Here is a 26,846-nt window from a genome sequence, read left to right on the forward strand (position 1 = left end):
CTGCTATTTGTGTTGTTGTTGAATTCCAATTTTAAAGCATGGTGGTCCGATAAGATACAGGAGACTATTCCTATTCTCCTGTATCTGTTGAGGTTTGTTATGTCACCTAGTATGTGGTCGATTTTAGAGAAGGTTCCATGTGGAGCAGAGAAGAAGGTATATTCTTTTGTCTTTGGATGGAATGTTCTATAGATGTCTATTAACCCCAGTTGAGACATAACTTCTGTTAATTCTTTTTTTTCTTTGTGGAGTTTCTGATTTGTGGTCCTGTCTAGTGTTGAGAGTGGTGTATTGAAGTCTCCCACTATAAGTGTGTGAGGTTTTATATGAGCTTTGAGTTTTAGTAGTGTTTCTTTTACGAATGTGGGTGCCTTTGTATTAGGGGCATAGATGTTCAGAACTGAGACTTTGTGTTGATGGATTTCTCCTGCAATGAATATGAAATGACCGTCTTCATCTCTCTTGACTAATTTTGGTTTGAAGTCTAACTTGTTAGATATTAGGATAGCTACGCCTGCTTGCTCTTTGGTTCCATTTGATTGGAAAATCTTTTCCCAACCCTTTACCCTGAGGTAATGTCTATCTTTGAAGCTTAGATGTGTTTCTTGTATGCAGCAGAAGGATGGATTCTGTCTTCGTATCCATTTTGTTAGCCTGTGTCTTTTTATAGGTGAGTTAAGACCATTAATGTTGAGGGTAAGTAAGGACCATTGATTGTTGATTCTTGTTTGATTTAGGTTTGTTGTTGGCAGTGGTATTGTGAATATATTAGTTCTGCTTCACCCTTGGTTTCTAGTGTAGTTGGATTATCTGTTGCCTACATTTTTGTGGGCGTAGTTACCTTCCTTGGGTTGGAGTTTTCCTTCCAATACTTTCTGTATGGCTGGATTTGTAGATACATATTGGGAAAATCTGGTTTTGTCATTAAATATCTTGTTCTCTCCATCTATAGTGATTGAGAGTTTTGCTGGATATAGTAGCCTAGGCTGGCATCCGTGTTCTCTTAATACTTTTAGAACATCTATCCAGGACCTTCTGGCCTTGAGGGTTTCCATGGAGAAGTCGGGTGTAATTTTGATAGGTCTGCCTTTATATGTTACCTGTCCTTTTTCCTTCACTGCTCTTAATATTCTTTCTTTATTCTGTATGCTAGGTGTTTTGCTTATTGTATGTTGAGGGGCTCTTTTTTCTTTGGTCCAGCCTATTTGGGGTTCGGTATGCTTCTTGTACTTTCATGGGCAGATTTGGAAAGTTTTCCTCGATGATTTTGTTGAATATGTTTTCGGCACCTTTGAGCTGGGCTTCCTCACCTTCCTCTATGCCTATTATTCTTAGGTTTGGCCTTTTCATGGTGTCCCACATTTCCTGGATATTTTGTGTTAAGGATTTGTTGGATTTATGATTTTCTTTGTTCGATGAATCTATTTCTTCTAGTTTATCTTCTGTGCCTGAGATTCTCTCTTCCATCTCTTGAATTCTATTGGTTATGCTTGTATCTGTAGTTGCCGATTTTTTGCCCAGCTTTTCAATTTCCAGCATTCCTTCTGTTTGTGTTGCCTTTATTTTCTCTATTTCAGTTTTCAAGTCTTGAACTGAACTGTTTCCTTCACCTGCTTAATTGTTTTTTTGGCTTTCTGTACTTTCCTTAAGGAATTTCTTCATTTCTTCCCCTTTTTTGTTTGTTTTTTTTCCCTCCATTTCTTTAAGGGATTTTCTCAAATCTTCTTTGAGGGCCTCTATCATTTTTATGATGGTAATTTTTAAGTCATACCCTCTGCTTTGTTGTTGTGTTCCGTTCTAGTTGGTGTAGATTCCCTAGATTCTGGTGGTGTCATGCTTGTCTTTCTGTTGTTAGATGTTTTCTTGTATTGCCTTCTTCCCATAGCTTCTTCCAGTAGGTGTTGGTGGGGTCTCCCCCTCTCTCTATGGTATTTCCCCGATGGGCTTATGTGGGTCTGAGATTCAGTATCTTTAGCTCTGTGTGGTCCAAGCTCTCTAGGAGGTTTCTCCATAGACAGGGATCCAGGGATGGGGTCAAGGATGAGGATCCAGAAGAAGATGCCAGCAGGTACTCACATTGGTCCTCTGGCCAATAGCTCTGGCCAATAGTTGGCGGAAGAGGGCAAGGGCTGAGCTGGAACTTGAGAAGGTTTTGCAGGATAGTCGGATCTCACTGGAAACTGGCGCTCTCCAGCTGAGACCTGGTTCTTTGGCAGAGGCCAGGATTTGGGGGTCAAGGATCTTGCCAGCAGGAACTCAGAGTGGACCTCTGGCCAATAGCTGGCGGAAGAGGACAAGGGCTGAGCTGGAACTTGAGAAGGTTTTGCAGGATAGTCAGATCTCACTTGAAACTGGCGCTCTCCAGCTGAGACCTCGTTTTTTGGCAGAGGCCCGGATTTGGGGGTCAAGGATCTTGCCCGCAGGAACACAGAGTCTGGTTAAAATTCTTATATGGATTTTAGTTCATATTTTTTTCTTTCCAATACTGGTGTTTTAGCCCAGGCTCTTAAACATGCTAGGCAAATGCTCTACCACTAATATTTCCCAAGACCTATTTAAAAAGTACTTATTTTGATACAAGATCTTGATCTGATTCATACTCAGCCCTGAACATTTGTACTTCTTGCTCAGCCTCCAGATTAGCTTAGGTTACTTTGAGCTTGCAGTTTACTGTTACAACTGAGTCTACCATCAGTTTGTTATCACCAAAGCTTAGATTAAACTCACTCATCCTTCTTGACCCACACATTACAAGATCTGGGACATGGTACAGTTCTGTTCTTTTTCTTACATATATGACACAGTTTATTCCCATTCATGGTTGTTGGTACTTGAGGATTCGACTTTGAGCGCTCATTGGATTCTAATTGCTCTAGGATAAGATGTGGGTCAACCAAGATTTAATTGGCTAATGGAGTTATAAATATGAGTTCAGTTTACTGGGGTTGGCTCTTGAAATGTGGGCATGTTCTTTGAGTGAAGGACTGTTAAACCACAATTATGATGAGACACCTATGGAGAATACAGGAGGGGATGTGGGAAGCTACCTGCTTATTTAATTTTAGGTGAGTTATTTATTTCTCTGCTTTGATCATCTAACATGTAAATGTGTATAACAAAACTATAAGAGTAAAAGTGAAAAAGTTGAGAATCTTTAGATCTGTTGGTGTGACAACTGAGTCTCCCCATCAATTTATTTTTACCAAAGCTTCGATCAAGCTCACCTAACCTCTGAATCATTGTAATACTTGTTTTTGCACCAAACACTGCAAAGTACAGAGATGCCCTTTGACCACTGAGGTCTCCAGTGTAATGGAGCAGTACAATCATAACTTGTGTGATATGATTTACCTTAGGTATGTGCTGTGGTAACATGGAAGAAATTTGATAGCAGAACTTCTCTGAGTGGTGGCTACTCTGAATCTCCATGGGCCAAAAGTAGTTACTCAAGTTGGACATGGAAAAGGATTGCAGAAGTAGTATGTGCTAAGTTACCGAACTAAGACCAGACAAGGTATCTGTATGACTGGATGAGTCACAGTGGGCTTGTGTCATATAAAGCCCAAGTGATTAGACTTTATTCCATGTACTATGGAAAAGGATCATCTACCTTTACACTTTAGAGTACTTGCAAAGTGCTCAGAGATTTGTAGGCTGAGAGGCCTAGGAACACTTTAATAAAGAAAACTGATCAGTGCTGTTGGGAGGTAAGTAATTTGATTGTTGGATTTTACATTTTTCATTGTATCTTTTGCTTTCATTAGGTGGATAAATATTTGAAGGAAATTCTTCAAGATGTGATTAAAAACCTTACCAGCAACATGTGGCGAGTTCGAGAATCCAGGTACCACTTGGAAAATTAGATTAGCCAAATAGAGCTGGACAGTACCCTTCAAATTTCTAAGGTTTTTTACATGGTGTAACAAAGATTAAGTTAAAACTACCAATAAATATATTTTTAGTTGAGTTAGTTCTTTTTTTTTAACTATTTGAATTCTACTAGATGATTTGCCTCAATTAGCTTATAAAAGTATGAAGTTAATGAATCTGTGGATCTCTGGTTAAACTGGTAGATGACATAGGGTAGAATTTCTTTATATGTGCAGTTTGTACACATTCAGTGCTTCTTACATGCTTGTGAGACATTGAAAGCACATAGGTAAATTAAAAGTGGTGTATTGTTATATCATTCAAAGGGATTGAATTATATGGTTGTAGGGATTGTCACTGATTTGTTTCCTAATGTTTGAGGTAATACTAGAATAATTATGATTATCTTGGGGTGAGAAATAGATATGTAGTCTATATTATTGTTCAGTATAACTTTTTGGTAGTAAAATATTGGACTTGTTTGAACATATTTTTGAAATAAGTTTTTTTTTTTTTTTTTAGCTGTTTAGCTTTGAATGATTTATTGAGAGGAAGACCTTTAGATGACGTCATTGACAAACTTCCAGAAATGTGGGAAACACTTTTTAGAGTACAAGATGATATTAAGGTATTATAGAAATAAATATACATTTATATATAGACTAATTTAAACTGGAATTATTAAAATATGTCATAGAGTTTAAAAATTCATATATTTCAAAATTCTCTGTCTAGACAATTTTAGGAAACCATAGGTTTATCTCCAAATTTGATATATAAAGTTACAAGATTGGGTATCTTCATTAAACTGAACTGACTTAAAGAAGGTGGCCTTTTCTTTTAATAGAAATCTCATGATGCTGTTGGATTAGGAGCAAATACCCATTCTGATGTAATATGTAATGACTAAAGTTTCAAAATGTGGACATTCATTTCTAAATAATGTGATTAATAAAAACATCTGTTTCTTGGGTATTTTTTGCTTTATATTACTATAAGCTTAGATAATTTGTAAACGGAAATGGTTTAGCTATTTCAGAGGTTATTATTTATCATGTTTGGGCCTGTGCAAGGTCAGAGTCTGAGGTAGAAGAAAACACTTACTTGGGTAGAGAACAAAGAGAAGGAAGAGTGTCTGAGGCCCCATAATCTCCTTCAAGGGCTTGTTCTCAATGGTCTTGACTTTTCTCCCCATCTCTGAGGTTCTAGTAGTGCCTTTCTGGGGACCCAGCCTTTAGCACATAAATCTTTTGAGGATAATTAAGATCCAACTAAAGTACTAGATTATCTAATTTTTAAATTATTTTGCCATCCTTAAAGTAGACCACTAGGGTTGTCTTTCTTGTTGCTTTATTCATTAGAAAATGCTAATTAGAATTTTCACAGAGATTTTTATGTATTTATTTTTTATACTACATTTTATTTTTGGACTGTTGTAGTTAATGACTATATTTTTATATGAGCAAAAATAGAGGAGATATATATATATATTCCTCAATGGTCAAAGAGCCTAATGAAATATTATCTACTTAAACCTGTTATTGAAAGTTATGTTTTACTATTTTGTATTAGGATCTATGGTAGTTAACTACCCATTATAGAGATAAGAATGAATGCTGCCTAATATATAATGCCAGACTTTTCTCATTTTTAGGAATCTGTACGGAAAACAGCAGAACTAGTTCTGAAAACTCTGAGTAAGGTGAGAATACTCATCTCACAGTAGGATAGAGTAGGTAGGGCAGGGCAGGACTCACCATGCTTTTTTTGGGGGGGGGGAAGCATCATGTGACATAGTATTGCCTTGTATAGTTTACTGCTCTTACAGTGAATAAGAAAGTGGGTTCTGTAATGCTAAAGGTAATGTATCTTGAGCACAGTATACTTTTGGTTAAATGCTTCTACATGAGCTATTCCTTCCCTTTGACTCTGAAGAATATATTACTCACTTAAATAAAGCAATATGTCTTTCTTTTAATATTTTTCCTAAATTTATGATGGGCAAGCGTTTTAAAACCAAATAGTCTGCCACTTGGACTTACTATTGTAATTTGCATTCTAATTGCATAAACCTTGTCATTGATCACATTACTAAGTAGTTAAGGGTATGTTTTAAATCCTTTCATGTTTAGGTCTGTGTTCTTTACTAGAATATGTTCTGCCTTTTAAAAAGTGCTTTCTTATAGTGTTCATCACATCTTCACCTCCTTTGTTTTTCATTATACAAATCAGAAAGTAAAAGATCAGAGAATAAAATATATTACCAAATCTTCTGTTTAGATATGGCAGATCTTTAGGACCCAGTTCTGGTTATTCCTCTATCTCCCTACACCCCCCCTCCCCCATAATGGCATAGAAAGTAGATTCACTCACTCTTTATTTCTGATAGTGACATAGAAAAGCACTTTGTAAGAGAAATGCTTTAATAGTTGAGAGACCAGCTTCACTAATGTCCATGCTCTTTGTATGTGAGGTTTGTGTGAAAATGTGTGACCCTGCCAAAGGAGCAGCTGGCCAGAGAACCATTGCTGTCCTCCTGCCCTGCCTTCTGGACAAAGGAATGATGAGTCCTGTGACGGAAGTTCGAGCCCTCAGGTGTGGTTTGGTTGAAGTGAATGTATTGGAATTATTTAGTTTATAGCCAGTCTGTAGAAAATGTGTTTTCATGAATGTCAGATTCCTAAAAATATGGAAAATGGGTTGAGGAGAATCTGTGGAGGTAACCCAAGCATTTATGAAAAGATGTGAGTCATAGTATTTTTATAGACCTTGATTTCAATTAGCATTCTGAGTTGCATATTATTCTATTGTCATTGGCCCCTTTCCTTAGCAAGCGCATACTGCTGTTATACCACAGGTCTTCAGGGGCTTGCTTGTTGGGTATAACCAACTGTTTTGCTGTTCATGGTAAACTAATGTATGTGGTGATTGTTAATGGTGTCTATAACTACTGCCTGAAAGACAATGTGGAACTTAATGATGGTTCAGTGATGACCCTAATAGTGTAAAATAACACAATAGGGGATACATCCTGCATACAGCATTGCTTATGACAGAGTTTTGGTTGTATGGGAGGCAGAGTCTACCCATGTAGCTCACTTTGGCCCTATATTTTCTATATGCAACTCAGCCTGGCCTCAAACTTGTGATCCTTCAGGCTTATATGTCAGAATGTTGGCATTACTCGCATAAGCTGTATTTTTAAAATAATTGAACCTTTACTTGGTTAGCCTACATATTTGTACAGGATATATGTTAACACAGCTGGAATATAATCAGTGAGGTCAAATGAGACAGGTTGGGACTGTTAAAAAGTTTCAAGAATCAAGCTGGTATGATGGCCACACCTTTAATTCTGGTACTCGGGAGGTAGAGACCATCAGATCTCTATGAGTTCAAGACCAGCCTGGTTTATATAGCAGATTTCTTGTCAGTCAATGCTTTGCATAAGGAGACTATCTCAGAAAACATCCAAACAAAGAAAACAAACAAAAAATGTTTGAAGATGGTGTTGGGTAGACTTTGACCTCTGAATCTAGATCCCAACAAACTATCATATTTTTAGATAAAAGTTTTGTTATGTAGCCAAGGCTGGCCTTTTGAGCTCTTAGCCACCCATCTTAATCTCCCAGGTACTAGGACTTCTAGGCATTCACCACAATCAACTCTTAAAGAAAATTTCTGGGAAAACCAGAAAACCTTGGATAATAGATGAGATGACGTTTTTGATATTTTTCAAGTATAAAATTGTTCTGTTTGTGGTAAAGTACTTGTCTTATAAGATACATACTGAAATTTATTTAGCTTAAAGTGGTACAACAGTAGGGGAAAATAATGCTTAAATGTATGAAGGAATTACAAATGAAGTAAAATTTGCCATTGTTACTAATTGTTGAAATAGGTAAAGAGGACAAGGAATTTAATCTTGAGCCTCTCTATGTTTTATGTGTGCTTACTTAAAAATATCTGTAATTTTTTTTTAAGTGCCAAGTGACCTGGGTTCATAACCATAAATTCTACTTTGTCATTGCCTAAATCAGGCTTTGAACCATATGAGTATATTCCTAAATGCAATTGCAGGACATCCTCATGATTAGATTGTAGGACTTTTTATATTTGGTGAAAAGACTCAGATTTTGTGTTCTGTGTGTCTAGCATTAACACCCTTGTGAAGATCAGCAAAAGTGCAGGAGTCATGTTGAAGCCACATGCCCCCAAACTCATCCCAGCACTGCTAGAGTCCTTAAGTGTATTGGAGCCTCAAGTTCTCAATTATTTGAGTCTCCGCGCTACAGAACAAGAAAAGGTGAGTTGATAGCAGAATTGTGTTGGTTAGCATTGATGAGGTATGATCACTGTTAGATCCATCCAGTGTCCATAGACACACTCTAACTGATGGTGCTTTCACTCTTAAACACTACATGCAGTGGGTTTGTTTTGTTTTGTTTTTTTGGGGGGGAAGGCCCTGTTCAGCTCATATATGTTTTCATTAATCAGATAAAAATCAATAATTGCACCCTCCTCCCAAGACAGGGTTTTTCTGTGTAGCCTTTGTCCTGGAACTCACTCTTTAGACCAAGCTGGCCACTTACTCAGAGATCACTTGCCTTTGCCTCTGCCTCCTGAGTGCTGGGATTTAAGGCATGCACCACCACCACTTGGCTAAAATTGACAACTTATTAACATAATTTTAAGACTCTAAAATTAGTTTTACATTTTTAGGGGGTGAATCTATACCTAGACTGTGATCTAAAATTGTTCTGCTTTGTCTTTGATCAGTTAGTTTTTAAAAGTTGTCTATGACACCTTTATTAAGGGAAAATGAAATCCACCTGGAAGGGTAGAAAGCAGTCCCCTAGAGGTCTCCACTGTGAACTGTTGGGGATTGTCCTTCTGTCTGCTGTGAATATATGTTTTTCCTATTGGTTGATGAATAAAGCTGTTTCGACCAATGGACAGGCAGTATGTAGCCAGACAGGAAGTATGGGCAGGACTACTAGACTAGGAGAATTCTGGGAAGAGGCATGGAGAGAGGAGCCTCCAGAGAGATACCAGGTAAGTAGGATGCCTGGGCATTCTCCAGTAAGACAAGATGATGCAAAGATACATAGATTAATAGAAATGGGTTAATAATTGGAGAGAGAGAGAGAGAGAGAGAGAGAGAGAGAGAGAGAGAGAGAGAGAGAGAGAGAGAGAGAGAGAGCTAGCCAATAAGAAGCCTAAGCCATTGGCCAAACAGTTTATAATTAATATAAGCCTCCGTGTGTTTATTTGGGACTGAAGGGTGGTGGGACTGGGATGGACAGAAAGCTTTTGTCAACAATGAACAGTTTCTTGAGGCTTCAGAATTATTTTTCATAATAATAAGCTACAAAGCCCCAATTACTCAATTTAAAAACAAAGTCAGAGTTTGGTTATTTTAATAATGTGCATTATGTCTGTATATGTTTTATTTCATTCTTTTCAATTCATTTATACTAAGATCAGGTGGCTATATTTTTGTAGGGAGGTTTTATAATAAAGGTTCTTAAACTTCCCTTATTTCTGTATCTTTGGTAACATTGAATAATTGAATAGCATCAGTCATACAAAGAGCCTTACTGTTGTTTTTGAGTTTTTCCTTTATATACATTGTCAATTATCTTTTTATACTCTCTTAGCTCCAGCCTTCTTACCCGTGCTCCCCCCTCCCCAACTCAGACCTTATGCTTGGAGCACTTTGCCACTCACTGAGCTAAATCCATAACTTTGGGGGCTAGAGAGAGGCCGTAGCAGTTAGCTACTTTGTGGGTATGTACAATCACTCATACTTGCCAGCCCCTATACATAAACAAACAAATGTTTAATCCTTAATTCCCGTTGGCTGTTTATATATTTCTGTGAATTGTGTTTTATTCTATGCCTAGTCTCCCCCCCCCCCTTTTTTTTTTTTTTTTTTTTTTTTTTTTTTGTTAAATGTAATTTCTTTATTGATTCTTTGGGAATTTCACATCATGCACCCTACCTCTCACTTACGTCCTAGTCCCCTCATATCCTTCCCTCACACCCCTGTGGCACCCACAAAAAGAAAATTAAAAGAAAAAAATCAAAACAAGGAAACAAACCAAAGCAAAAATAAAACAGAACCCTCTATAATCTTCCATCTTTTCTATCTCTCCAATACCTCCTTATTCATTCTGCTGTCATTGAGAGTGGTGTGTCACATAATATAGTACCCTTTTGTCCAATCAGCTTTACTATCAAATGTTCATTGCAGTGAGTTTAGGGCCTTTGGTTTCTGGCACACCATCACTACTGGATCTTCACCAAAATTCCTCTGGGGTATCCTGTGGCCACCCCAGTCATGGATATCCTGTGGGTGTTATTCTACATGACTGGTTCCTTCACAAGCTCCAGCAGGTCCTAGGTGGGTGGATGTTAGGATGGGTCAACCCAAGGCCCAGCTGTGGGCCTGTATGTTAGCTGAGCTTGTCATTCTGGGTTACTGGGGCTGCCCACCTCAGACAAGGGGCCAGAGCCAGCTACCTTATACCCATGCTATTGGGATCAGGGTGGGGGTGAGGGCCATCTCTTCTGAGGGTGGGGTGCACAGCTCTCTTGCTGCAGTGTTCAGCGAGAGGCAAGGTCAGCTTTCTTAGAGCCTGCAAGGGAGGCTGACTTAGCATGATCCTTTGATTTTTATCACACATGGTTTCTATGGCCCTCTGAGGTGACACAGGCCTCAGACATGAATACAGACTCTAGCTACAGCTGCACCATGGACCCCAGACATGTCCTTCAGCAGCAGCCTGGGCCCAGACCTCATCATGGTACCTGGTGCAAGCAGGCTTCCCACATCAGACTACCCCTCACCACCTTGTGTTCTGCCTCTTTCCACAGCACACGAACCATTTCATTTCTTTTTATCTCCATGTCTCCACCACCTACTGCTCATGATAATGGGACCCACAGGCCTAGGCTGGTCAATGGGTGGTCAGCACCCACTTGAGCAGAATTGCATTAAATGAACTGTGGACCTTTTTGTTGTTGTTATTTTACATTTATGTTTACTAGGCCTGTTAGGCCTATGCAATATATAATGTCAGTGTTTTCTCTCAGTTCATTATTCACTATTTCATTCTTAATTTGCATAATCTACTCTAATAAATTTATTTTGTTGTTTTCCTCTAAATACTTTTGTGTCCCCTTAAAAAAACTAAACAAAAACAAAACTTTGATTCTTTGTGTATTTCTCAGTATGCATTCCGATATCATCTCCCCATCTCTTTGCATCTGCCCTTTGTCCTTGCAACTTCTCCCCAAATCAAAACCAAATTTAAGAGAAAACCAAACAGAACAAAGAAACAAAAAACAAAAGAAGAATAATATTCTGGAAGTTGTAATGTGTCCTGTGAGACACACAGTTTACCCTTTAGTCTGTTGATGTTTACTTGCAAGTGTTCATTACCATGAATAATTGGTCTGGCTTGAAGTTTACTTTACACCACCGATAATGGTCTCTCATTGGAGCTCCTCATGGATATCCTGTTGTTCTGTGTCATGGAGATCCTGTTGTTTTGGATCTGTAGGTTCATCCCCTTCTCATGCTCCCAACAGTTCATAGATTCAGTGGATGTTGGGCTAGGCCAACTCATAGCCCTGGTTCTGGGCCTGGGTGGTCCTTGGGTTGGTCAGCTTGCTAGCTTTTCTTCATCATTACTACCTGGATGAGCTCTCCAGCACTGCCTCAGCTAGCTCACCCAGTGTACCTACAACAAGGAATAGGGCCAGTTCTCCTACTCTTGGGCCCTGTTACCAGGGCCAGCTTTACTGTTTTATTCAGGCAAGGTGCAACAAGGCCCTCTCTCCCGGTTGCTATAGGGTGCATGGATGGGAGAGGCAGGCAGGCTCAGCTCTCCTGCTCTAGCATCCTTAGGGTTGGCTCAACTATATCCTTGACCACAGGGTCACTTCTAGTGCTTCCAGGTGAGGTGCATATTTATGGTGAGTGGTGAGGGGCAAGCTCTCCTCTGAGGGGTAGGGTCAGTTTGACTGTTGCAGTATCCAATGGAGGGCAAAACCAGCCATCCTCGAGCTAGGGAAATGCTTGTGACCATCTCAGCACAGCATGGTTCCAATGACTCCCATGTTAACTCAGGACATGGATATATCACCACAGACCCAGACATGGCCCTTGGCACCCCTTGGGAATCTGTACACATCACAGCCCCAGTGGCATCACAGGCCCCTCAGATCAGCATGGATCCCCGGCAGTAGCATGTCCCCTAAGTGGCTGGTCAGACCCTGGGCATCCACAGAGCCCTCAGTGGCAACTGGAGCCTTGAACACCACCCCAGACCCTGGCTTCTGCAGGGCCACAGACCCAGAAATGGCCCTAGGCATTGGTCACTGCCAGGATATTTCCATGATTCCAGGTGACAACACTGGCCACCCAGATCATCATGGTCCTGGGTGCAGCACAGTCCTCAGAAACCGATATAGTTTTAGGTGGCTGACCAAATTCTGGTCATCTTACATGACCCTTGATGACAACAAGAGCCCTGGACATTAACTCAGACCTTGCCCAATGTAGGGCTATAGACCCAGACATGGCACTCCGAAGCAGCCCTGGCCCAGATTATGCCTTAGTCCTGGGTGACAGCACAGGCCGCTCAGATCAGGATGTCCCTGGTAGTTGCATAACTCTTGGGCGCCCTTAATGGCCACAGGTTACAGCCAAGACCCTGGGCATCTATGTGACCTTTGGTGGCAACATTGGCATGGACATCAATACAGACCTTGGCTTTGGTAGAACCATGGATTCAGACATGGTCCTAGGTAGCAGCCCAGGCCCAAATGTCACCATGGTCCCAGATGGTAACCTAGGCCCCCACAGGAGCATGGCCCTCAGATTCCAACATGGTCCTAGGTGACATCCTAGACTGCTTAAATCGGCACAGTTTTTTATGGTCTCAGGAGCCACAGACCCTGAATGCAGCTGGGCCATGGACACAGACATGATCCTCAATCATAGCCCTGGTCTGGACTATACTATGGCTCTAGTTGATAGTCTTCTCCACCCAAATCAGCCTGGCCCTGCAGCAACACAACCCTCAGACACCAAAATGGTCAGAGGTTGTGGGCCAGATACTAGGCATCTACCTGAGCCCTTGTGACAACATGGACCAGGGGCATCAACGCAGACCTCGGCTGCAGCAGGATCATGATCTTAGACATGGTTCTTGGCAGCAGCTCAGGTCAGGTTGTTCCCATGGCCCTCACGTGGCTGTATAAGCCACTCGCATTAACATGGCCCCCACAGCAGCTTGGCCATTGAACCCCAATGAGGGCCCCAGTGTCAAGAGGGTCCATAGACATCAAGCACAGGCCCCAATGGCTGCTCCAGGGCTCTTGATCAAGGCCTAGTCCTTGGTCATAGGCCCCTGACATCTCCCTGGACTCAGGTGACCAGCTGGCCATTTACGTAAGACTATTGTTACCACCTTCACCTCTCTCGATCTGCATCTGCCTCTCTTCCCAGCCACAAATCATTCTGCCTATCCTTCTCTTCTACCTCCTCTCCCTGTATTCTCTCACTACAACAGTGCCCAACCACTCAGTGCCAGGTTTTTTGGTTTCATCACAGATGGTACTTGGTTGAATACTGCCTGCCCCAGCCATAAGAGGTGACAGGATGGCATGGAGCTGTTACCTCCCCTCTCTCCCAAGCCTGGGCCTAGAGACCTTGGGCACTACTTGGTGTGAGGATACTCTTGAGCTGGGCAGGCTCCTGGTTGGTTGTGGGCCCCTGTAGACTCAAAAGTCTGCAGTGAGGTGTTGTTTCTTCTTTATTCACCATTCTTTACTATTTCGGTATTAGGTTTGCCACCTCCTATACAATGTTTACTAGGTATTAAGAGTTAGGGGACATAAATTCTGCCCATGCTTTGCAAGCCTTAACAAATCACTTTTGCATGCCTTATATTTCTCTGGGTAGTGTTTTCCCCTCACGTAATTTCTAAATTATCTTTGTAAATGTGAATCCACATTACCAAGTTAAAGAATTAAATGGATTATATACACACGTACTATGTTTGATTGTTCACTCAGACAACTTTTTAAACATTATGTAGAAGTTCAGTGTATTGCCTTTTTAAGTGGGTAGAGAACCTGAGACCCAAGAAGGCTGACTTGATTAGAGCCATAGTTAATTTGTTAACTAATGTGAATGCATTAGTCAATTTTTTTTTGCAATATTAGGAATTGATCCCAGGGCCTTATGCATGCTGAGAATACAGTGTACTATTGAAATGTACCACCAGCCCATATGTTTTGTTTATTTTTAACTGTTGTCTGAATTTCCAACCTTTGGGAGATGTTAATTGTACCATTAAATCATTAAGTGAGGTCAGAAGATACTAGAATTAGACTTTTACCTGCTTTCGTTATTGATTATTTATTTAAAAGTTTTTAGTTTGGAAATAAGACCCTTTATTTGGAGTTTATATGGCTAACTCATAATTAGTTGAATGCCTTAAGTGACTTGAGTTTGTGCTCTTCAGGCTGCAATGGATAGTGCTCGACTCAGTGCTGCCAAGTCCTCTCCCATGATGGAGACAATCAACATGGTGAGTTTCCAAATACAACTTGAAAGCTCATTTGTTTCTCTTTAAGTACAGTTCTTCAAAGACTTCATGTTGTGTAACATGAAACAAACCAAAGGGGGATGCATTGATAAAATACTGTGAATCCAATTTTTTCTTTCAAAAATTTTAAGTTTTTAATGGGTATATAAAAATTGTACATATCTTGGACATTTTTCTTAATTACTAATAGAAGTAAATTTTTTGGATAGCAGAATTACATGGAAAACAACCTTAGTCTTATTATTTTAGTAAGGTTCAGAGGCATGCTATTTGTTTATTTTTATTTTATTTTATTTTATTTTTTATTGTCATTACTTTCTGCCTGCTTCTGAGAAATTTCTTTGGAAAAGACCATGAAATTGTAAGCTTTAGAGGTATTTTAATGAAATTAGTAGTACAGAAGATTGGTGTCAGGAACTGAGCAATAGAGATGTGTTTCAGATGTCAGAAACATTGTGTAGTGAAGCATTCATGGTGCTTTGAGGTTCTGAGTACTGCAGTTCTCAGAGTCTTGGCAGAGCTGCCTTCTGGGTACACTTCTGTAGTTACTAGTAAGAGCTTGTTGCTCCCTGGAGATTGTTTTCTAAGAAGACCACAAACTGGACAAGAATAAGGTTGTTAGTGTCACTGGGGACCATTGCCAGTGTTTAGTCTAAGAATCTTATGTCTTAGTTGTATATTGGAGAAAGTGATAGCAATATTTAGCAAACTTCACTTGGAAATATTCATAAATAATGAATGTCCATAGACATTTTACATTTTAAAAATGATAACAAGCTAAGGTGAAGTCATAAGAAATTGACTTATTTGGAATCAGTTTTAATCTATGCATTTTATATTAGATATAGATTGATAGAGGGAGATTGAAAGAGAGGTTCTTTATTCTTAGGTAACTCTTTCCTCTTTTAATAAACTAATTATGTTTTATTTCAGTTTTAATGTTGAACCATTAGCGAATTTTCTGTTTGCAATACTGTGGTAGTTTAAAATATTCAACTGGAGCAAAAGCAAACTAGTGATTTTTCAACTTTATGTTAAATCCAATGGGTATATATTTGACATGGGTAGTTTTTTAGATGAATATATGATACTAACTTCATTATTTGCTTAGGCTTGCCTTTGTTTTTATTATTTTCTCAAAGTGCCTGCAATATCTTGATGTGTCGGTGCTGGGAGAGCTAGTTCCTAGGTTATGTGAACTGATCAGAAGTGGTGTAGGTCTTGGAACTAAGGTAAGATTGTGTGTTTGTGTGTGTGTAGAGAAAAGTTGTTGTCATGCAGCTAAGGCTGGCCTTCAACTCTATTATATACCGTAGGCTGGTCAATCCTCCTGTCTTAGCCTAATATTGGAAGACGTGTCATACTACACACATTACCACACCCAGTAATGTGTGTCTGTGTGTGTTTATGTATGCCCATGTGTAGATGGAAGTTTCTGTCTGGTCCCACAGTTCCCTTTAGACCCAAATTAACATACAGAGGCTTATATTAATTATAAACTCTTTGGCTTTTTGCTCAGGCTTATTACTAATAAACTCTTACAACTTAAATTAACCCATAATTCTTACCTACTTTTAGCCATGTGGCTTGGTACCTTTTCTCAGTAAGGATTCTCATCTTGCTTCCTCTGCATCTGGCTGGTGACTGTGTCTCTGTCTTTCCTTTTCCCAGAATTCTTCCAGTCTGGTAGCCCCACCTATACTTCCTGCTTGGCTACTGGCCAATCAGCTTTTTATTAATCCAATACTAGTGATAAATCTTTACAGTGAACAAGAACATTATCCCACATTACCTGTGCATGTGGAGCCTACATAATATTTGTTTGTTTATTTTGAAGCAATGTCTCCTATAGCCTCATCTCAGCTCAAACTCCCTATATAGCTGAGGATGGCTTTGAACTTTCGATTCTTCTGTCTATCTTTCCTAGAACTGGGATTATAAGCATCATGCTTGTATGCTATCTTACATGCTATCATGCTCTGCTTGTCTTACAGAACTGGGATTATAAGCATCATGCTTGTATGCTATCTTACATGCTATCATGCTCTGCTTGTCTTACTGTTTTTAGTAAAATTATTTCTGGTTGTCATGTAAGCACTTTTGGATTTTCTATTATTACCAGTCAATGGAGAAACACCCTTATCTGTCAAGGAATATTCATTTTAGATAGTAATTTACTAATTTTCATGTAAGAGCAATAAGTGTTTGGATAGAAAAATATCTTCTTTTTGAGAGTCTAAAAAAGGTCAGATACTACCTTCATCTGCTTACTTTTTCCTACTGTAAAATTTTGTTGTTGTTGTTATTTTAGACCAAATCTAACTCTGGGGTGTCCCCACACAACTGTTCTGCCTCAGAGTTTGCAGTGCTGGGAATGTGTGTGTCATGACATTCAGCTGCATCTCATTTTAAAAGAAATGACTCATTTCTTCTCATGATAAAGTTATTTCACTTATAGTTAGCATTTATAAATCAGGAGAAAGTTAAAAAAAATCATCTGTTTATGTTTCTGAATGTTTCCCTCCTGTGTGTTTTTTTGCATGCATATCTTCCACATTGTGTTTGTTAAAGGGTATGTGATGTTGCTCTGCTTGTGGCAATACATCCTTTATTTTAGTCAAACAAGGGAGATTTGACTTTTCAGCTTTTAAAAAGAAATTAAAGAACCATACATAAATCTGATTTCTTTGGAAATTCCTCAAAATGAAATTGTTACTGCAGTTGTTTGTGATAACGCATCTTATTTGGAGAATTATGCTTTTTTTCTTTCTTATTCATAGTTCTTGCTCTGTATGTTTACAATGCTTTGCTTTTACTATGTTGAATCCCAGAGGAACTATTAGACTTCATATGGTTTATCTTTAAATTGCTGGGGCCTAAAAGAAGTGGCTTGATAGAACATTGTGACATCACACTTAGACCTTTGTTTTTGTAACCTTAAAGGGAGGCTGTGCCAGTGTCATCGTTTCCTTAACTACTCAGTGTCCCCAGGACCTAACACCTTACTCAGGTGAGTTTGTAATATGTAAGGAGATACTTTTTCATGGCTGTGCTGATTTTAGAGTTTTAAAGGGAAAATTATTTGGACATGCTTGTGTGCTTTGCTTTCATTCAAACTTGACACAGTTGTTTTGTTAGCAAGCTTTTATTGTCTTACAAATAAGTTTCTCAGTGTTGTAAAGAGATAAAAGTACCTTTCATTCTGCAGAACTTTACTCCCTCTTTTTTTTTTTTTTCCTGTTTATAACTAACTTTACATGTTTTTTTTTCTCTCTTCTAGAGAAATCCTGGTAGAATTTTTGTATATAGCTCTCAATTTTGTATCATTTCCACAATATTCTAGACATAGGTTTATTTTTAATTTTTAAATCAAATGAAAGAAAGGGAGTAGGTAGAACAAATAATATTCAAAAGATCTAAACTACTATGTAGTAAATCTGATTAATTTCAGGGTTATGGGGTGTTTAGTTCTAACAATGTAACAGACTATTTGGCCAACCACACAAATAGATATTTTTATGTATTCCTATAGGTAAACTTATGAGTGCTTTGCTTAGTGGCCTAACAGATCGGAACAGTGTAATTCAGAAATCCTGTGCATTTGCCATGGGCCATTTAGTTCGGGTGAGTTGAATTTCTTACTCAGTTAAGTACAGCTCTGGGAATTACCAACAGCGAGTGAGTAGAGTTGTTTGTTTTCCAGACGTCACGGGATAGCAGCACTGAAAAACTGCTACAGAAGCTCAATGGCTGGTACATGGAGAAAGAAGGTACCTTTTTTTTCTGTTTTATGTCATTTGTAAGTTTAGGTATTAACCAAATAAACTACTGTTTTTGTAGGAACATTTTTAATTGGTTTATTTAGATCATTTTCCCTGAAAAATAGTAAATGCTTACAAAATTTTGGTTTCTTCTTCTCTTGAGAACCTATCTACAAGACCTCTTGTGCTTTGACTATTCATGCAATTGGAAGATACAGCCCTGATGTATTGAAGAACCATGCCAAAGAAATTCTGCCCTTGGCCTTCCTAGGCATGCATGAAATTGCTGATGAGGAGAAATCTGAAAAAGAAGAATGTAATTTGTGGACTGAAGTGTGGCAGGAAAATGTACCTGGTTAGTAAATGGTAGCTGCAAAGTAAATGTGTTTCTTAAGAACATAGCTGGAATTTTGACTCATATTGTTTCTTCATAATTTTTCAAGGACTTGAACATGTGTCACATTTAATTTTTAGGGCCTCCTAATTTCTAAGTTTTTGAAGTGCCACTCAGAGCTCTTTTCTTTGACTTGTTGCTGTATGTGTGAGAGAATATAAACTTTCTAAACAAAGCAAACCTTACTTAGGTTAGTTGAATATAATTGTGATTTTATGTGGTCTTAGAGTATTATTGTAGAGCTGTATTTTTAACCTTGATACACATTAGTGATGATAAACTTTTTTGAATAATATCTCAGCAGTATGTCATAGTTCATGAATTCCTGCTGTTACATAAAGAAGCTGCACTACTCCCTGTGTCTAACTTTAGCAAGTGGTGTGTATGGTTTATGAGTTGACAGTCATGCTTTAGGTAGATGGCACTGACTTACATTTAAAAATTATTTTTAAAATGTTTTCTTGTCACTTGAGAGGTGTTTTAACTTTTCTTTCCTTTTACATGTAGGCTCCTTTGGAGGTATTCGATTATATATGCAGGAGTTGATTGCTATTACCCAGAAGGCCTTACAATCGCAGTCTTGGAAAATGAAAGCCCAGGGTGCAATTGCTATGGCATCAATTGCAAAACAAACAAGCTCTCTAGTACCTCCATATCTGGGAATGATACTGAGTGCTTTGGTGCAAGGCCTGGCTGGAAGAACATGGGCAGGAAAGGTAAAAGAAACATTCATGTTAAAGAATCAGGACTGTATCTTTCTATAGAGTAGGAATCTGATTTGATGTGACTTTGAATTACTTTTGCAGGTAGGTTTTCTAGCTAGTGAATTTATATCAAAGTATGTCTTATATGTTCTTGAATAAAGCCTAGTAATTTTAGAGATTGGAATATTTTACATATTCAGCTGTAGAAGTTACCTCTTAAACCAGGTCATCATTTTGTGCCCACTGACCTTCAGTAGAGCCAGAATTGGCCATTTGTGAAATTAAGTACATTGAACTACTTCTAATCCTGGCTTGATAATTAGAAACTTCTTATACAACGGGTATAGAAAAAAATATGTATAATGAACATTCCATGGGAAACGTGATTGTGGCAATATTTGCACTGTATTTTGTAAAGTGGCCACCATAGTGTTGTGGTCATAATAATGGATTGCCTGGTGACCTTGGTTACCGGTTCTTGGGCTTTTATGAGTTAGAGATTGGTGGTTTGGGTAGAATTCAGTAATGTGCATAAGTGAATAAATGTTAGTTTTTGTTGTGGTAGTTATAAAATATTCAATGGGGTGATTGTAGTCATAGTGCAAAGAATGTGAAATGTAGGTTTAATAGTATTTCTTCATCTTTAACTTATCAGGAAGAACTACTAAAAGCCATTGCCTGTGTGGTGACAGCTTGCAGGTAAGTATTTTATTAATGAATTTAATGTGAAGCTTAAAGCTATAGTTTTTTTTTTTTTTTTTTTTTTTTTTTTTTTTAACTATTCTGATATTTTTGCATGGATTCCATAGTACAGAGTTAGAGAAGTCTGTGCCCAACCAACCCACCACAAATGAAATTCTTCAGGCTGTCTTGAAGGAGTGTTGCAAAGAGAATCTCAAATATAAGATTGTAGCAATCAGCTGTGCAGCTGATGTTTTGAAAGCCACCAAAGAAGACAGATTCCAGGAGTTTTCTGATATTGTCATACCCCTCATCAAGAAGGTAATGGCTACCTGTATCATCTTAGATTTTCCTGTCCTGGTTATGTATTTTTACTAGGACAAGTTTAGCAGTAAAGTAACAGAAAATCCCCAGAATATTATGGCCTCAAACAAGGTAGAAGTTTGTCTTACTGGATAGTTGGAAGCCCCATTAAGTCTTCAGGGATCCTAGAGACGTATTTCTTATACATTGTCCTCACGGTCTGTGGTTTGTGTTTCAGGCAGATGACCAAGGATATAAAGTTAGGATCATAGTAAAACATTTAATTTCTCTCAAGAAAATTTCTAGAAACAGAAACATATTGCTTTGATTCGCCTTCCATTGCTAGCACATAGCCCCATTTGGCAGCAGATGAGGCTAGGAAAGGTAATTTTTCATATGGGCACTCTTTCTCCACCTGTGGGAGGAGGAAGAGAGTACCTATATAGTGAATAGCTCTTAATAAATTCTACCTTGCCAGCATGTGCACATGCCAAGTAGTCATTTAGTGTGAAGACAAGTATTGTGTGTTGTATAGTACACCTCTGCATTGTCTTGGGGAATTTTGGTTGTAAAGAAAAATGACAAATACTTAATTTGAAACTGAAGTACTCATCTTTTAATAAAGTGGACATTGCAAGGAAAGAGGGATGTAGTTGGTCTGTTTGTTTTGGTTAGTTTTGAGACAGGCTCATTTTATTATGTACTGACGGCCATCCTAGAACTCACCATGTAGCTGTGTAGACCATTGTAGCCTCAAACTCACAGAGAGCTACCTGCCTTTGCCTCCTGAGTCCTGAATAAAAGGCATGCACCACCACTCCTGGCTTGATCTACTTATTTTTAAAGCATCAAACATTATCGCTTGTGTTGCTCCTAATTCATATATCTGTTTTCTTTCAGTAATAAGGCTGTTTTAGGTATTTCTGTGGTAATGTATGGGTTTTGGAGATTGGTATTTTAAATAGATTATGTTGTCTGTGAACTTGTTTAATTACTTCTGGCTTCTTTACCAGTTTTTCAAAAGTTGTGTTTGGGTCATTGCTAAGTTCTCTCCATCTTTAATTCTCTTGATTCAAATGCACATCTTTGTAAGTTACTCTCAGAGTAGTACATATTCGGCATTTTTTTTCACTTTCATTTACAAATTCTTTTAAAGTATTTCTGAAATTTATTAGAAATGTATACTCTTAATACAAACATAAGAACTCATGGTAGAGAACTTTTAGTTCTTGGTCAATATCTCCTGTTCTACACTTTGATTGTTTTAATAGTATAACTGTAATTTGAAGAAGGAAATAATACAATTTTCTTTACCTTTTTTGAAATGTCCTAGAACTCACTTGAAAGCATGGGAGTTCGGAGCACCAAAGGTGAAGATGAAAATGATAAGGAAAGAGAGCTGCAGCTGGAGTCTCTGCTGGGTGCCTTTGAGAGCTTGGGCAAAGCCTGGCCCAGGAACCCAGAAACCCAACGTAAGCATCCCAACACAAACTTGTAGAAGTCCTGTAGCCAGAAGTCACTTGGCAAGAACACAGAGTTTCTTCATGGCTTAGTAATAGTTCTTATGTAGTCTGAGTATTAATAGTGAGAATATCCTATATCTATTTTACTCTTACACCAGCAAATAAGTACGTGATTGGATCACTGTAGTATTAGGGATACTTTAGGAAAGTATCACAGGGGCATGGAGAAATAACTCAGTGGTTAAGCACATTCACTAGCTGCTCTTCTGGAGGACCCAATGAGTTTGAGTCCAAGCATTCACATCCATCTGTAACTCCTGACCCAAGGCATCCAAGAGCACTCATGTGGTGCACAGATAAACATCCTGACAAAACACCCATACACTAAATAAATAAATAAATAAATAAATAAATAAATAAGAAAGATAAAGGTAAAAAATATATCTTTAAAACAAAAGTATCACAGACTGGATGGTTCAAGCAACATATTTTTTTTTTTTTTTTCCTTCTTGATTTTGATGGGTAGAAGTAAGTACAAGATCAAGTAGACTTGGCTTCTTCTGAGACTTTTCTACTTACTTTGTGAATGGTTGCCTTTCTTGTCTTTACATGGCTTCCTTCTGTGCTGCTGTGTCCTGATCTCTAGTAAAGGGATTAGATTCGGATTCAGCCAGATAATTCCTTTAAGTATTGTATCTTTTAGTATAATGTAAGAATGTTGGGTAATAACAATGATGATGCATTTTATGTAGCTATTTGACTATAAAAGAAGTTTTGTTACTCTTGTTTATGTTCATAGCTCTTTTCTTAGAAGCCTACAATATTAGTAGAATTCCTTCCTTTCAAAATTGCTGGCCTTGCTATCAAGTCTTCAGTAAGCAAGTGATAGTTATTTTATTGAGAAACTCATGGCATAGATTTTCAGAATTAAATATATATTAACAAAGGATTAAAAATAGTAAACCTTGATTAATGGTTCAAGTTGTAGTTACAGCCGGCCCATTGACAAGGCCTTATATTTGAACAGATGCTAAATATTTTGTCTTGTTCTAGGAACTACAGTCTGTCCCAATGAATTATCTCTGTATTTATTATTTGTATATGTATATTTTCTTTGTATAGTATATTTTCTTTGAGCCCATCATTCTTTGTGTAGCATATGAAGAATTTCTCAAAAAAAATTATCAATTTGTGAGTGGTTATGAACTATAGTGGAAATTGGATTGCTTGATTAACTTGCCTCATAGCTAGAGAAGGGTATAAAATACTGCTAAGAGTTTGGGAGAAATTCCATGTCCACAATTAAAGGCATTTTTTTTGTGCCTTTCCTCCACTTTTGTCTGTTTTTAATGCTGCATATTCTTTTTCTCTGTCCCTCCTTTGTTATCTCTCACTTTTTACATATTCCCTCCTCTGTCCCTCTTCATCTTCTTCCCAGGTTGTTATCGTCAGGAGCTGTGCAAACTGATGTGTGAACGACTAAGACTCAGCACATGGAAAGTGCAGCTAGGTGTCCTCCAGTCGATGAACGCCTTTTTCCAGGGGTAATTTGCTTCATGATTCAGGTTTTTATTTTATTTCCCTATTGAATGGAATTCTTAACATTTGCACATTTTTAAAATAGAAAATAGATTCTTTTCTCACACAGTATATCCTAATTATAGTTTCTCCTCCTTCTACTCCTCCCCACTTCCCTCCCTTCTGGTTCTACTCCCTCTGTCTCTCATTAGAAAAGAACAGATTTTCTAAGAGATAACAACCAAAAGTGACAAAACAAAAACTATCGTATCAAAGTTGTACATGCAACCTAGCAGGAAGAAAAGTCTCGAAGAGCTATCACTAAAGTCAGAGACCCACTCATTCTTGGTCAGGAGTCCCATAAAATATTAAGCTAAGAGCTATAATGTGTACTCAGAGGTCCAGGTGTAGACCCATGTAGATATGGTACTTGCTGCTTCCATCTCTGTGAGCTCATATGTGCCTTGCTTAGTTGATTCAAAGGGCTTTTTCTCCTGGTGTTCTTAATCTCTGGCTCTTATAATCTTTCTGCCTCTTATTCAGAGGAATTCTCTGACCTCTGATTTGATGTAGATCTCTCATTTAGACTCTCTCTCTACATAATGTCTGGCTGTGGGTCTCTGCATCTGTTTCCATCCTCTTCTGGAGGAAGCCACTTTGATGATGACTGGATAAGGCACTGATGCATGAGTACGGCAGAATATCATTAAGAGCCATTTTATTGATACCCATTCTTTTTAGATCAATAGTGTTTGGTTTTACCCTAGATCTCTGGGCTACATAGTTTCTGGTTCTTGGTCACCTAAGCTGTGTCAGGTGTGGATTCCTTCTCAAGGAGTGGGTGGCCCTTAAGTCAAAATAGGTATTGGTTGGATGCTCACACAAATTCTGTGCCAACATTGCCCTAGTGTATTTTATAATCAGGACAGATGATAGGTCAAAGGTTTTGTGGCTGAGTTAGTGGCCCCCCTTTTTTTTGTTTTGTTTTTCTGGTAGACTGCAGAGGACTTTTCCACACCAAAGAGACTAAAATGTAGCGGTAAAGGCTCCCTGTAGACACTAGTTCAACATCTCCATGTTCAGTGAATTGTGTGGGTGTTGTCCTGGGCAATGGGACTCCACTATCAGTTTTTAGAGAGCAACCTTTTGTCTTAGCAATAGCCTGAGTTTTTTGAGGATTTCTGTGAGACCCCCTCCCCCTGCCTGACCAACATCTCAGTTGAATGCAGCCCAGTCCCATAAGCCTCACCTGGCTACAAAAGATGGCCAGTTGAGACTCGGTACCCGTCATTATTCACCTTCATAGATTCCAGGAAGTTTTCACTGCACTATGCTTCCATACCACCCTGCAAATGCCCCCAGCTCCAGCCATCTCTGCCTTCTTTTCCTCACCCCATGTCCTCCACAGCTTGTAGTTTCTTGCCCCCTCCCTCCCTCCTACCAGCCTGCCTTTAAAATCTATATTCCCCTCCCAGGAAAATTCATGCATTCCCCCTAGACCCTTTCTCTTTATCTAACCTCTCTGGGTCTATGGATTGTGGCTTAGTTATCATTTATTTAACAGCTAATATCCACAGATAATTGAATACATACCATATTTATCTTTCTGGGTCTGGGTTCCTTACTCAGGATGTTTTTTTTTGTTTTGGTTTGTTTTTTGTTTTTATGTATTTTTGTTTTGTAGTTCCATCCCTTTGCCTGCAAATTTCATGATGTCATTTTTAAACAGCAAAATAATACCGTATTGTGTACATTTACACAGTCTTATAATTAATTTAGATACTACTAGTATATGAAATATCATGATAAGTGATATGTACAGATAGAAGTTATGCTAGGAAGGTTTTAAACTGTTAGTGTTGAGTGACATTGTATGTCACTTTTATGTTTATAGGTTAATGCTTTTGGAGGAAGAACATGCAGATTCTGAAGCTCTGGCTGAAATTCTTCTTGAAACTTGTAAATCAATTACTTACTCTTTAGGTGAGTGTAACTAGAATTTGAATAGTTTTTTGTTGCTGTTATTTATTTTGTTTTTGATGCTGGTGCTGGTGATCAGGCACAGTCCTTCATGCGTGCTCTTAGGCAGGCACTCTACCACTCAACTATATATCTTCACCCCTTCTTTGTTTTGAGTCAGGGTCTCTTTTAAGATATTTGTTGCTGTGAAGAGACACAATGACCATAGTAACTCCTACAAAGGAAAACATTTAATTGGGGCTGACATAACAGTTTCAGAGGTTTAGTCCATTATCATTATAATGGAAAATGGCAGTGTTCTGGCCAGGCATAATGCTGGAGAGGTAGCTGAGAGTTTTGTATCTTTATTCACAGGCAGCAGAAGACTGAGTGCCACACTGGGCTTAGCTTGAGCGTATGAGATCTCAGTGCTGGCCCTATAGTGACACACTTTCTCTAACAAGGTTATATCTACTCCAACTAGGCCATATCCTCAATAGCACCACTCCCTATGGGCCAAGTATTTAAACACATGAGTCTATGGGGTCCATTTCTATTCAAACCACCACAGTCATCATACTCGGCTCAAGTAAACCTGATTTTAAAACTAAGGAGCTGAGTCTTAGGATCTAGCTGTCTGGATCATTGCTGACTGTTCTATTTATATACCATATGTACCCTGACAAGGGTGTTTTATCCGGAATTACAGTAGAATTTTAGATTTACCTTTACGTCAGCATTAAACATTTTTTAAAAATAGTTTCCAGTTTTATAAAACTGTTAAAATAGCTCAGTTAGTACCTATATATACTTAACAGGAGTTATCAGCTAACACTGTTGTCCCCTTTATCTTTTGGACTTCTTTATCTTTATCCTGAGCCCTTCAAAAGTGTATTGATTATAACATGTTCCTTTATTTCTTAAGTTCTTGAGAGTATATTTTTTTTAATTAAAACTGTAGTTATCAAATTTATACAATATTGCATGAATGCAGGTTTTACCAGTTTTTTTTTTTTTTTCTCATTCATATTGTAATTTCTCAAGTAATTTTTTGGTTGGATCTCACATCCCCTTCAACTCTCCATTAAAACATACAGCCCAGGACCAAATATTAAATACAATTATCATAATTTTATAGTTTATCACACACACTCTCTCTCTCTCTCTCTCTCGCTCTCATTTCCCTTAGACAGGGCTTCTCTGTATAGCCTTGGCTATTCTTGAACTTGCTCTGTTGTCCAGGCCGACCTCTGCCTCCAGAGTGTTGGGATTAAAGTGGTGCACCATCCTTCACTCCTGGCCTTTATAGTCACTTCTCATTTGGCACATTCCTTTGGCCTCTCTTTCTCTTATATTATACTCATGATTTTGAAGGATAAAGCCTTTCCCTCCTTTTTTTGAAAAAATAACAATTCTCATTTGTTGTTTGTTTGGCATTTCGTCAGGCTTGGATATAGCTTATGAATTCCGATGTTAATGTGTTTTTCCTCACATCAAGAGGTATGCAATGTTCACAGCTTTCCTAATTTTTCATTGTTAACTTTGTTTACCTAGTCGAGGTACTGTGG

The 26,846-nt window shown here is 38.4% G+C and overlaps 1 protein-coding gene across 1 annotated transcript in view; it reads left to right on the forward strand.

The window, feature by feature from the left end:
- Positions 1–26,846, forward strand: part of LOC127225940 (proteasome adapter and scaffold protein ECM29-like) — a gene marked incomplete at its 5' end in the record, with an annotated part of 50,326 nt that overhangs the window by 19,922 nt on the left and 3,558 nt on the right. Inside the window, 17 exon segments of the mRNA XM_051189608.1 lie at positions 3,765–3,844; positions 4,393–4,498; positions 5,525–5,572; positions 6,344–6,465; positions 8,026–8,176; positions 14,412–14,477; positions 15,638–15,727; positions 17,439–17,505; positions 18,028–18,119; positions 18,199–18,265; positions 18,420–18,611; positions 19,158–19,366; positions 20,010–20,053; positions 20,164–20,356; positions 21,672–21,810; positions 23,240–23,345; positions 25,214–25,302. Coding sequence (XP_051045565.1) covers positions 3,765–3,844; positions 4,393–4,498; positions 5,525–5,572; positions 6,344–6,465; positions 8,026–8,176; positions 14,412–14,477; positions 15,638–15,727; positions 17,439–17,505; positions 18,028–18,119; positions 18,199–18,265; positions 18,420–18,611; positions 19,158–19,366; positions 20,010–20,053; positions 20,164–20,356; positions 21,672–21,810; positions 23,240–23,345; positions 25,214–25,302 — 1,861 coding nt within the window.

Source organism: Phodopus roborovskii, unplaced genomic scaffold (assembly GCF_943737965.1).
Source record: "Phodopus roborovskii unplaced genomic scaffold, PHOROB, whole genome shotgun sequence".
In the NCBI taxonomy this organism is placed as follows: domain Eukaryota; kingdom Metazoa; phylum Chordata; class Mammalia; order Rodentia; family Cricetidae; genus Phodopus; species Phodopus roborovskii.